Source organism: Macaca thibetana, chromosome 2, assembly GCF_024542745.1.
Source record: "Macaca thibetana thibetana isolate TM-01 chromosome 2, ASM2454274v1, whole genome shotgun sequence".
Classification (NCBI taxonomy): Eukaryota; Metazoa; Chordata; class Mammalia; order Primates; family Cercopithecidae; genus Macaca; species Macaca thibetana.
The window spans coordinates 58,140,913-58,153,269 of NC_065579.1; the positions used below are offsets into that span (position 1 = coordinate 58,140,913).

At 38.1% G+C, this 12,357-nt stretch overlaps 2 protein-coding genes across 3 annotated transcripts in view; one reads left to right on the forward strand and one right to left on the reverse strand.

The window, feature by feature from the left end:
• GMPS (guanine monophosphate synthase) overlaps nucleotides 1–12,357 on the forward strand; it is a 792,617-nt gene that overhangs the window by 333,680 nt on the left and 446,580 nt on the right. The window lies entirely within an intron of this gene.
• The window catches only part of PLCH1 (phospholipase C eta 1), a 254,167-nt gene that overhangs the window by 5,105 nt on the left and 236,705 nt on the right, over nucleotides 1–12,357 (reverse strand). For both annotated transcript variants that reach the window (XM_050778230.1, XM_050778229.1), the window contains 8 exons: nucleotides 9,438–9,617; nucleotides 9,241–9,348; nucleotides 7,809–7,933; nucleotides 5,801–5,885; nucleotides 3,684–3,830; nucleotides 3,031–3,110; nucleotides 1,479–1,538; nucleotides 689–1,043 (listed from right to left, as the gene is read on the reverse strand). In XM_050778230.1, the coding sequence (XP_050634187.1) occupies nucleotides 689–1,043; nucleotides 1,479–1,538; nucleotides 3,031–3,110; nucleotides 3,684–3,830; nucleotides 5,801–5,885; nucleotides 7,809–7,933; nucleotides 9,241–9,348; nucleotides 9,438–9,617 (1,140 nt within the window). The remainder of the gene's footprint in view (nucleotides 1–688; nucleotides 1,044–1,478; nucleotides 1,539–3,030; nucleotides 3,111–3,683; nucleotides 3,831–5,800; nucleotides 5,886–7,808; nucleotides 7,934–9,240; nucleotides 9,349–9,437; nucleotides 9,618–12,357) is intronic.

Sequence of the window (12,357 nt, forward strand, 5' to 3'; positions counted from 1 at the left end):
AAGCTCTCTGGCACACTGCAAGGCGGTCTTTACTCTGTACTGAGCTCCTGATATGAGTCAATGATACACTCAAATTAAGGAAAAAGACAGGCAGCACCTGGTCCCTATGCTTGTAGAGCCCACGACCGTGCTAAAGCTTCAGGCACACCTCCATCCCTGCCAGCATCCAAGGATCAGGGAAGTGAGGCCATAGGAAAACACTGCCCGAGCCACCTCTTAAGAAAAAAAGATTTGCTTGTTTTTGAAAAACATGGCTTGTTTTTAACAACTGGCTTTCTTTCTCCATAAACATTTCCAATCACGGAAATGTGTTATATGTAAGAAAAGTAATACAACCATATTCCCCCTCAGAACAATCAGTAAATATGGCATTCATTTGGAAAACCAATATTTCGAATCCTATTTTGCAGGTTTCATTTTTCCTCTCTGTGCCATCACACCTAATGGCTCCCCCTACTCTCATTGTCAATTTCAGATGTTGATATTATAAAGCTCTTGGTGAGCAGGAAATGGATCTACCTGGCCCCCAACATTTAAAATCTTCTCGTCTAGAAGATCACATTAAAAAGTATTTATTCTTCAGTATATTTTACTTTGACTACAGAATGTCAACCTCTTTATAATGGTAAACAGGGACTGAAATGCAGCCTAGAAGGGTTTATTCTTAGAGAAACTTAAAGTATCTTACCCAGAGAGTTTTCTTTTCCTTCAATGTCTTTTGCTGTTTCAGATACAGGCAGCGACAAAGCTCCCAGAAGGTTTCTGTCAACAGGCATGGAGACAGGACGTGCTTGCAAACTGCGTGTGGTCCTCCTCAGCACGCCATCTTGGTCTCTTGTGGCCTCGGACACTGAATCCTTTATCTCCACCATTTCTTGGAAGCCCATTTTGCTCTTTTTCCTGCCTTTGGCCGGGGCGCTGGCTGTGCGTCGCAGAATTCTATCTCCAATCGATCGTTTCCGTACATAATGGGAATTGTTTTCTGCAGAACTGTGCCTAGGATTCTTATTGAACAGTCCCTTCAGACCCTGGAGTTGTCTATTCTGAAGACACAAAAGGACCAACCACAAGTTAAGCAAATGCCATCACATCAACAACTTGCCTTTAAAATAACAACTCCATGAAAAATGAATATAAACCAAAATTGTACAGCCACTGAAATATATTCACACCAAGAAAGCAGCAGCTCACAGCATGTTTGCACAATTTCATGCACATCTTATCAACCTTACTTTGCAAGGACTTCAGCCTTCCATTCTTATATCAAGCTCTCCCAGAAGTTTCCTACCCAGAGATGACAAAATGGTAGGAAAAGTCTCCACAGCTCATAGACTGATACGAACTTCAGGCGCCTTAAAGCAACAGATGCATGTTTCAAAGTGGTAAGCAGGAAAATGGAGTGATATGAAAAAGCATGCTGCCATAACCACTTAAAAGAAATATGCCAGCCAGAACAAAGCACCATGCTGAGAAACTACCTTTGTAGCTCCTAGAAAGTGCAATATAGTATAACTGGGATTGAGTATTAAAGGGCTCCACTGTAAAGGAAAAAAACAAAACACAACAAAACACAATTGGGGCTCATTGAAGAGGGTATCACAAGTAAACACAAAAGAAAAAATGCATACATGTCTATAAACCCTTTCTGTTAGTTTCAGGGATTTTCAGTTTTATGCTCATTCATTGTTCAACCAATACCACTACACTGTGATGTGTGGATCCCAACCCGAACACATCTTGAAAGGAATAAAGAGTATGACTCATAAATGGACATTTATTTAGGAGAGAAGATGGGGATGATATAGAACACTTTCAGATTTTAATTTATTTCTGGCTCAAGTCTTAAACAAATTCAGAATTTAATTATTTCCCTCAGTGTGATAAATGCTAGAGATAATCTGTAGTTAACCTGGGATTCCTAGAATTCAAGAATCATTTTTGAATTATTTACATTTGTATCTACTTAGATGAGAGGCAAGATCCCAACAAGCAGCACAAACAGAAATCCAGGACTAAACACAGAAATTTATGGTATAAAACTTCACCAGTCTTAGAAATTAGGATCCTTACCCTCACCTCCACACCCTTGCTGACTGATATGAAAATAAACATTACACTCCCTAATTCAGGCTGAAATGGTTCATTCCTTATTAGCTGGATTGTAGTCATAATCACATTAATATTAGCCAATATTTCTGAGCATTTACTGTGTACCAGGCAGCTTTCTAAGGAATATATTTATTTATGAGGCAGGTATTATTTTTATCCCACATTCACAGACGAGGAAGCTTCCAGCTATACAGATTTTCTGGTAAAGAGCACGGGACATTTCTAGGCCCCATTCAATGCTTTAACAGTCCCTCCAAATCCCATGTGGTCCTGAAAATTCATACCGGTAACCAAGTCCCCAGTTACTTGACATGACCAGAGCACAACCTACTGGTTTGTAAACCTCAAATGAGTTCTATAACCACGACAACAGCATCAGGAAAGAACTAGAATGCATTTTTGTGGTCTCCTTCTTTTCAGTTTTAAAATAGCTTTAAAATCCATTCACAATTTTTAGATTTTCAGTTAAAAACATTGGTACCAAATGAATGTAGCCTGCCTAGAAGTGGCTGGGATCACAGACCAGTTAGTACAGGTAATTCACCAACCATCTGAGACACTACATTTCCCACTGAGGTCAGTTGAGTCTTTTTAAGGATTAAAATAAAATTCAACATTTAACTATATCTTCATTGTTTTAGCCAGACAGATTACTGCCTGAGAGAATAATAGTTTTCTCAATTCTATTAAGCCCAGAGAGGGCCCCTGTGTAGAAGGAATGAGTACACACCTTAAACAGTGAAAAGAGTACAGGTGGATCAGGACATGACTGGAATAGCAGACTGGGCTTGCTGGACTTCCTTAGAGTTTTTGGTTCAAGCACAGTTTGTCAAAATTTACATTCCTATTATGCAATTAATCAGTAGCATTGTTAAGGACCATATTAATGTATATGACTTTAAATCCTATGATCTTTCTCACCTTTCCATAGATTTCATTGATGGTTATGTGTACAAATATGGATGCTTCTGTCAGTCCTTCCAAATAGACATGCCGGTAGCCTAATAAAAGGAAAGACAGTCATTTCTTTTTAGTTGAACTTGCATTTGACTTTCTCTTGGGTGCAACAAAATTAAGTATCTGACTTGACTATAGCTCTTTTTTTTTTTTTTTTTTTTTTTTTTCTGAGACAGAGTCTTGCTCCGTTGCCCAGGCTGGAAGGCAGTGGCATGATCTCGGCTCACCGGAACCTCTGCCTCCTGGGTTCAAGCGATTCTCCTGACTCGGCTTCCCGAATAGCTGGGATTACAGGCATGCACCACCACACCTGGCTAATTTTGTATTTTTAGTAGAGACAGGGTTTCTGAATGTTGGTCAGGCTGGTCTCAAACTCCTGACCTCGGGTGATCCTCCCACATTGGCCTCCCAGATTGCTGGCATTACAGGCGTGAGCCACTGCACCCAGCCCAACTATAATCCTTTACATTTTACAAAGCTTGTTAAAAGTCACGTTTATTATATGACATATATTTCATATATCACATATGTTATTATGTAAGTAACATATGATGTATTATATCTTCCAAAGAAAAAGGAATGGTCAGTCTAGAGAGAAAAGGCCAGCTCATACCTACCAGGCACTAAGCTGCTGAAGGTCACGGTTCTTTGCCCAACAAAGTCTCGCCCAATGGGATCATGATCCCACACGAGGAACCGAACCAAAGCTATTTCTGGCATGTGTACTGTAAATGTCAGCGTTTCTTCCCACACAGGGTTAAATCCTCAGAGAAATAGGAAAAGAAAAATCAGAAAAGCAAAGGACTTGGCTGAAAATGAGTTGGCAGCAACATCTGCAAAGCAGACGGTGAAAAGTTGCTTGCAGTGGTTATTAAGCTCATGAAGACAACTAAGCCACTCCGGGATGCCTTACTGGAATAAAGCCTCGAAATTTACCCCCTTGCTAGAAAATAATTGGTAAGAAAATTGCCTGTAAATTATCACATCAAATCTATTAATCTTTGATGCCTAACTGTATTGTAGAGAAGCTCTTTAGTATTCAGAATGCTTCAATAAGTTAAAAAAATATCTATAGTAGTGATATAAGAATAATGTTTTAGCCAAAACAATAAAGAATGATATCCTCTCCCAACAGAATTATGCTTCTCATGCACCAAAGAGTCCGCTGCTGTAATAACCACCAACAAACATTTTATAAGGTGCTTTTGCAGGTTTCAACTCCTATTGTACATACATCATCTTATTTCTTATAGGAATCCTCTAAGTTTTTTTAGAGGATTTTTAGAGTTTTTAGAGTAGAGCAGGGTTTTGGTTTTTGTTTCTAATTAGAAACTATGTATTACTGACTTTCAAAAATATATTACTTTCAAAAACTATACAAGTAACACTCATCTTTTAAAGTAGGGAATATCAGTATTTATAAGACATTTTGTATTTGAGAAAATTGATGTTCATAGACGATAATGTGCCCAAAGCCACACAAGGCCTTATAGTTAGTGACAGGGTCACATTAGACTGTGCACTATTGATTCCCAGTAGCTTCTCACGAAGCAAGACCTTACTGCATGAATGATGGCATATTTTCACAGCTACTGAAAAATACGTTAAAAAGGTATATTTCACCTCAAATACTAAAATGCAAAAATACATTTACTTGGCAAACTTCTCTCCAATAGAATAACTATAAAAGCTGTTAAAAATTCAAGTACTCCGTAAGTTTCTGTTTTTTTTCCTTTCTAAAAAATGAAAATAAGTTTTTAAAAATGTATGCATTTAGGAGGTATCAGCCATTGAACCCTATTAAAAAGCCTCAAGCTAATGAAATAATTATAAGCTGAAAAATCACTGAGATACCCCTCTTGAATAAGAGAAGATCTTTCTGTTGACTTAGTGATGACCTCTCAATTATTTCTGAGACTAAAAAAAGAAAGAGTAATCTATTGAACATTGGTGGGAAAACGCAATTTAAGATGGTTTCTTTCTGTGTACGTGTTTTTCCTAAGTTACAGGTTTGCCCTACTCTGGAACTGTAGTATTCCTTCAGGGACTCCCTGTGAACCCCTAATTTCTCAAATTAATGATTGTGTTTCAAATGTATTTTACAGTATTAATCACAAGACATTGAGAAAAGTAGGTATGCAATAATGTTTGTGAAATGTATGAACAAACAAATTTTAAAAGATTACAAATAAAAAGACATGAGGCTTGGGTAAAGAAAACTTTCTTTATATTATGGCCAAAATATAAGAAGAATGCTGCCCCTCCAATTGTATGAAAATACTCAAGAAGGAAACTCGCCAGACTACGTTGGGCTTGCCTTTAGAGTTTTACATGTTCCAGAAAAAGTGAGATATTATCAAGGCACATAGGCTTCACAAATGAGAGCTTTGAGAAAACTCATGTCATAAAAATACAATATAAACATATAATGGATGCATTTCCTCAGTGAATTTTTAACCCAGTTCTTTAAAATATCATTTACTCTTCTTACTAGAAGAAAAAAATTCCTTTAAAAGCAAAAGTCTAGAAAGCCTAGATTACAACACCATCAAAATAAACCATGCATCAATCCCACAGTTACTTAGTTCTATGTGTTGAAAAGTTTTTAACATAAACTCAGATGGGAGTTACAGATTTTAGAGATTTCTTGCTCGTCTACATAGACACTTTTTTTAGTGTAAATTCTATTTCTAGACCATCTTCATTAAAAAGTGAACACAGATTATGATCTTACCATTGTCATCTACCACACGGGTTTGATCTTTACAACAATCTACCGGCAATCCAATAATTTCAACTTCAACAAAAGGGTCAATGATCTATTAAATAAAGAGAAAGTACTATTACAAATAATATATTTCTATACATATGTTAATTAATCTGAGAATATTGGCCAAAATGTCTACATTTCGACAGCAACTGATTTTACAAGGTGCTTAGTAAGAAAAAGAAATGGTTCTAGGTGTGGTGGATTCAGATATATGAGACTAATATAAAAAATATTAAATTGCTGTTTGCTAGTATTTATTAATGCCAACAAACTTTACCCAGTGAACCTACAACTTTAGTTCAGGGCAAATACCCGACAGAACTGAGATGTTTTGCCCATGCACAAATGCTCAGAGCAGCTGTATTTGTAATAGTCAAACACTGGAAACAACCTAAATTTCTATCATGAATAGGATGGATAATTGTGGAATATGCGTTTTTTGTTTTTTGTTATTTTGTTTTTTGAGATAGGGTCTTACTCTGTAGCCCAGGCTGGAATGCAGTGGCATGATCTTAGCTCACAGCATCCTCCACCCTCACAGGTTTAAGCCATCCTCCCACCTCAGTCTCCCCAGTAGCTGGGACTACAGGCTTGCGCACCATACCTGGCTAATTTTTGTATTTTTTAAATTTGTAATTTTGTTAATTTTGTAATTTTGCTAATTTTGTATTTTTGTATTTTTGTAGAAATGGGGTTTTGCCATGTTGTCCAGGCTGGTCTCAAACTCCTGAGATCAAGCAATCCATCCACCTCAGCCTCTCAAAGTGCTGGAATTACAAATGTGAGCCACCGTGCCCGGTCAGAAATATGTGTTCAATGAATACTCTCAACAATGAGAAAAGAATAAAGTTCTGCTATATAACATAATGTTGAGCAAGTCAGACATAAAAGAGTACCTACTCTAAGAGCCCATTTATATAAAGTTTAGGAATAGACAAAATTTGTCTGTTGTGATAGGGGTTGGTGTTTGCTATGAGAGGCAGCGGGGAGGGTAGATATTGACTGGGAAGGTGGACAGGAGCCTTCTAGGGATTCTGGATATGCTCTGTCTTGATCTGGGTGGCATAATAATTAATCAAGCTATCCATGTTTGATTCATATACTTTAATTCCCATCCTCTCCTCTAGGGGGAAGGATCTTGTCTTGTTGGTCATCTGTAGACTCTCCTTTGTGGTGCCAGTTCTGGGTAATGAAGAATGAAGGAATAAAACCCAAAGAATCTAGAAAGAGCTGATGTAAGAAAGTCTAAAGCAGAGAAAGTAGAGTTCTTAAATAAAGCATTTATGGCGGTACCAAATTGTACAGCTCTATAATTTCCTTCCTTAAGATCCAAAAATGATGGTTTAACAGGTGAGAGCAACAAAGAGCCTGAAATGATGGATCAGCTCTGAGAGGAAGGGCAAGAGCATAGGAGAAGCTGCTATGTAGGGAGAAAGCAAAGGCCAAGAAGGTCTAATGGAAACAATGGGCTAAAAGCTCTGGAAAGAAAAAAGACTGTGGCCACAGATGAAGACATTTTAAAATCACACTACACAGGTACAGCAAATGATAATAAGAATCAGCACACGGCCAAGGAGCAGGTGGCTGATGGGCAGCAAGGAGGAGCACTGCAGGAGGAGAGGAATGTGGAGGTTATATTATTAACGGAACATTACCTTCCCAGGTTAAGATATACTCTTGGGCAGTGTTCCGTTAATAATATAATTGTCTTTGCACTCCAATTTTAGCAATGCCAGTGTCAACCTTAAATTGTGAATTCAATTGTGTGCACTCATGCCTTCAAAATAGATGATGAACAGCAGTACAACAAGAACTGTGTGACTTACCAATAAATAAGTTAATGTCTGATAAGCTGAGGTCAGTGCTCAGTCATGAACACACATACATCTCTGAAGACACTTCAGATAAAATGTAAATGAACTAAGATAATCACATAATTAACCACTTAGACACGTAGTCATAGGCAACTTACCTCGCCTCGATCTCCAAACATGGAATCTGGAGGTTTGGGGAGTTGCTGTCCACTGATAACTTTTAGGATGAGCTGCTTTTTGGGGTTGGCAGGAAGAGGGTCACCAGAGAAAGGGTTGAAAGTACCTAGGCCAAGTAAAGTATAAGTTGGTAACATAAGAAGAAACACGCACACATGCACAGCTTAAGCTTGTAAACAAACAGACAAACAGACAAAAACAAATGCTGAATTACATGATCACATAACTATCAGTGTGGCATAGCTGTGGTTTTCATTAGAATCCATGTTCCCAAAGGCCAGTGGAGTGGGCCAACTTAAAGCAAGTGTTTGCAATGCAATGATCAACTGTGGAATGGAGGAAAAGAAGCATTTTATTTGAACACCAACAGTGTGGAAAGAAGAACAATTATGTCAGATTCAAATAATTTTCTAACCTAAACTATCTCAGGTATGAGTGAATATAACAAACAGAAAGAAGACCTGAAATTAAGTAAACAGCAGAGCAAGAAAACGTGCAAAGTATAAAATCTTGAAGATAATCCTGTCAACAATGTTTTTATCTGAATTGTTGTAAATGTAATTTGGAAATTTTAAAAATAATTTTAATGAGCAGAACCAAAAGAAAGTGTTGTTTGATCTAACACAACATTATCCTTTTTGTTTTGTTTTGTTTTGTTTTGTTTTGTTTTATTGAGATGGAGTCTCACTCTGTCACCCAGGTTGGAGTGCAGTGGTGTGATCTTGGCTCACTGCAACCTCTGCCTCCCGGGTTCCAGAGATTCTCCTACCTCAACTTCCCGAGTAGCTGGGACTACAGGCATGCACCACTATGCCCAGCTAATTCGGTATTTTCAGTAGAGACAGGGTTTTACCATGTCAGCCAGTCTGGTCTTGAACTCCTGACCTCAGGTGATCCGCCTGCCTCGACCTCACAAAGTGCTGGAATTACAGGCATCAGCCCCCACAACCAGCCTATCCTTTCTCTTTTGTTAGCACTGTTTTGTAATTGGACTACACCGAGTAAAAGAGCTTGATAAAATTGTTTCAGGTGGAATTGAAGCTTGCCAGCAGGTCACAGACTCACATTACCTAAGATAGTTTCTGAAAGATAGGGCTCAGACCTTAAAAAGCAGTCCAGCTTATACGTGGCACTGGATTTCAAATGATAACCCAATGCCATCCATGTCCCTCTTTCACACACAACCTCTCAAGATAACATTCTAAACATCATGGCTAACCAAATATTAAGTAGTGGTAACAAGAATTCTAATCCACATTCAAACACCTTAACCTATCTTTTTGAAAAAAAAAAAAATGTTGAAAAACTCTAGGGTATCACACTTTCTAAACAGCTTCCTTAATAAAGGTTGCCTGCATTTAGACTATGAAATTAACATACACCTGCATTTATGACTGTGAAATTAATACACACCTTTGCACATTTGCTGGGGTTTGAGGACGTAGCCACAGTTGCCATTTGTCTTGAATTTGGCTCGGTTTAACTGCATCATTCGTCCTTCGGATTGATAATTCAGTGCCACTGTGCAAGTTAAAAGTTGGAGAGAATTAGGTAAGATGGTGGCATAGTCAGAAGGTACAGAGAATCGCTCCTTCCCAAGGAGTACGCACCTAGCTGGCAGCCTGCGTTCCAGTAGGGGAGCGGGTTGAAGTTACTGGAATCAATGCGGTAGGCAGAGGGGTAAATCCTCGTGAGTTGCTTTTGATTATAAATCATGAACTGCTCTGATTTTTGCTGAACAACCTGATGTGCTCTTGTTTCACTGAATGATAACACATTTCCTGTGGTTCCTGGCAGTTTTTAATAGAGAGAAAAAGGAAGTGAGAACTACAGCAAAGAAAACGCCGCGCACAAAAGACCTTATAATAATGTCAGAGTATACCAATAGCAAAAACCAGAGCACTAGAGAGTGGATTCAACCAGAGCAGAGGCAGCTTCTCAATAGGAAAGACCCATAAAATTCCATGTTCAGGAATGGAATTTTGAGGCCAAATCAGAGCTGTGTGTCTTGCTCAAGTAGGTGTCTATTTCTGGGTACCCTGTTCTCCCTAAGAATTCAATCATCCCACTAATTTATGACTATCTGGCTAGCATGAAAAGAACGGGTAGAAAAAAAAACTTAAACAGAATATCTTTGCCAAACATATAGGCAACCATGGATAAATAAAACTGGATAGCTTCTTCCTGATAACAGGAAGACATTCATTGAAGGCACTCATCTAAAAGGCACACGTGTAAAACATGTATTAATAGTAACATTCAGGATCCAAGAAAATAAAGGAAAAAGAACAATTACAAGAATAAAAAGTTGAGTTTTAAAGTTGATTTGAATAAGAACTATGGAACAAGCCGAAACCTGTTTGGGAGAAAGGAATAATGGAGAAAAAGAGGTCAAAAACATTATAAAGGAATAAAATTTTTAAGAACAGGGACAGTCATTCACCTAGCCACGCATATAAACTATGGAAAAAAGTAAAGGGAGGTAAAAGTACATGAAGCCTGTAATAAAGTTTGTGCCAGCACAATCATCAGGAGTGGTCAATCTAGACTCACAGAAGCTGCAAATTTGGGGGTCATAATGGAGTAAAGCTCCAAACATTTAATATTCCACTCTTGTCTCCAATCCCACCTTTTGTACCATATCTACAAAGCCCCACTATTCCCACTCCTTCACCAAGCACCCACACTCTATCCCCAAAATGGCCCACATGTCCTCTGAACATGCTGGAAAAGTCCAGCCCAGATAAAAAGACCCAAAGTTACCCAGAATCTCATTCTTATTTAGCCCTAATAAGCTGAGTATGTGTGAGCCCAGACAGAGATATGGTCCATGAAACCAACGAGTTGAACTATATATGTCTTGCTGAGCCAGCTGGGCCTGAGTCATATCTAGACTCTGCATGTTTATTAACACACAGTTTCCCAGGGCCCCTGTGGTCCTCAGGGTTGTACGCCCTTAGATGTTAGACGCTGTTCAACTGACAATGTACTCCAGAGTTAGAAGAGTCAGGAATACAGATTGTGGCAAAGAAATTAGAGGATTACAGTTTTTAATGTGATAATGTTTCTAGTTTAGACCCTTTCCTTAAAGATATGTCTTCAAATATATTTTACTGGTATAACCTATTAACATAGTTTACATATCTCAAGCATACTAATATTGAACTTATTTGCAGATTTTGATGAGGGATGTTTTAAACATTACAGGAGAAAATATCTTTTTGACAAGCCTAATTCAGATGGAATAGGACTATAATCAATACTACTGTTTTGTCTGTCTCTCCACATAAATATGCACATCACAATATCATTAATATGACCTTGCTAATTAGGCACATATCAGTTAGTAAATTAATAAAGTTGAGTTGTATCACATTAGGATAAGCCATGCATTCATTATCTAGTTTTCATTTTGTGGCTGGCAAAAAAATTAAAAAGACAAAAACAGTTGAAGTTCAAGAGCTAAACAGCGCTCAGTATTAATTTTCATTAAATTAATAGTATCATGTTTTCCAAGCCATTTATTGGAAATTTTTATTCCCTAAACCAAATATACATTTAAACTTAATGCAATAATTCCCTGAGTTTATTTTTGAGCTAAGGGCAATTGTTATAAGAGTTTGCTGCTCCGTTGCTGAGAATCCTACAGGTTCTCATGCTTTCACATGTGAAATTCATTTAAATCTTGTATAATTGTTACCATTTGAAGAAGGAATCAAGGCCAAAGGGAAGAAATCTTTCTGCAAATAGAAAAAGATACATTTGTGGAGTGGGGGCTGGGCAGGGGGCGATGGGAGGGAAGAATCCTGGAGGTTTGTGAGGACACAATGTTGTTTCCCTTCACTAAAACTTGTTGAGAAATTTGGAGGTTCTGATTTACATTTCAGTTCCACTAAAATTAAAATTAGATGAAAAGCCACATGACAGTAGGTTATTTCTGTAAGCATTCAGTAACTAAATGAAATACAAGATAAAGGAGACAAGAGTAACTAGCAGGAAAGCCAAGGATATGAATAGATATGACTAGAATTTCTCAGCTCCGTGCGGCAACTGATAGGTGAAAAACAGTGACGGAGACAATGCTACTGAGATTTCTGCTCTTTTTGTTAAAACTTCAATCTGGATTAAGCTATTTTCACCAAAGTCAAAACTTTCACTGAGAAAATATAGGGCTTTTCAAGGTGTGGTTTTAGCCAATTAATTTCTTCTTTTGGTCATTAGCATTTGGAATGGCCATCTATGACCTGGTCCTCAAGCCGGGCCTGGTCTTCACAGTTCAAGTGCTGCAGGAAGGTCTTGCCCTGATGCACTTGTCTTTGTACAGTAATAAAGTCCTCCTCGGCCCTGTGGGAACTTTCTCTGGCCTCTGGTCAATCAGGCAACCACAGTAATCAGTAGAACCCTCCACGTCAACTCAACACTATGGCAGCAGTGAGTTTCCTGACACTCAAATTGGTTTCTACATAGTCCCAAAAATGTGTGTTGATAATCGGATTAACAAAAATTCATTAACAATTGAAAGAGAAAGGT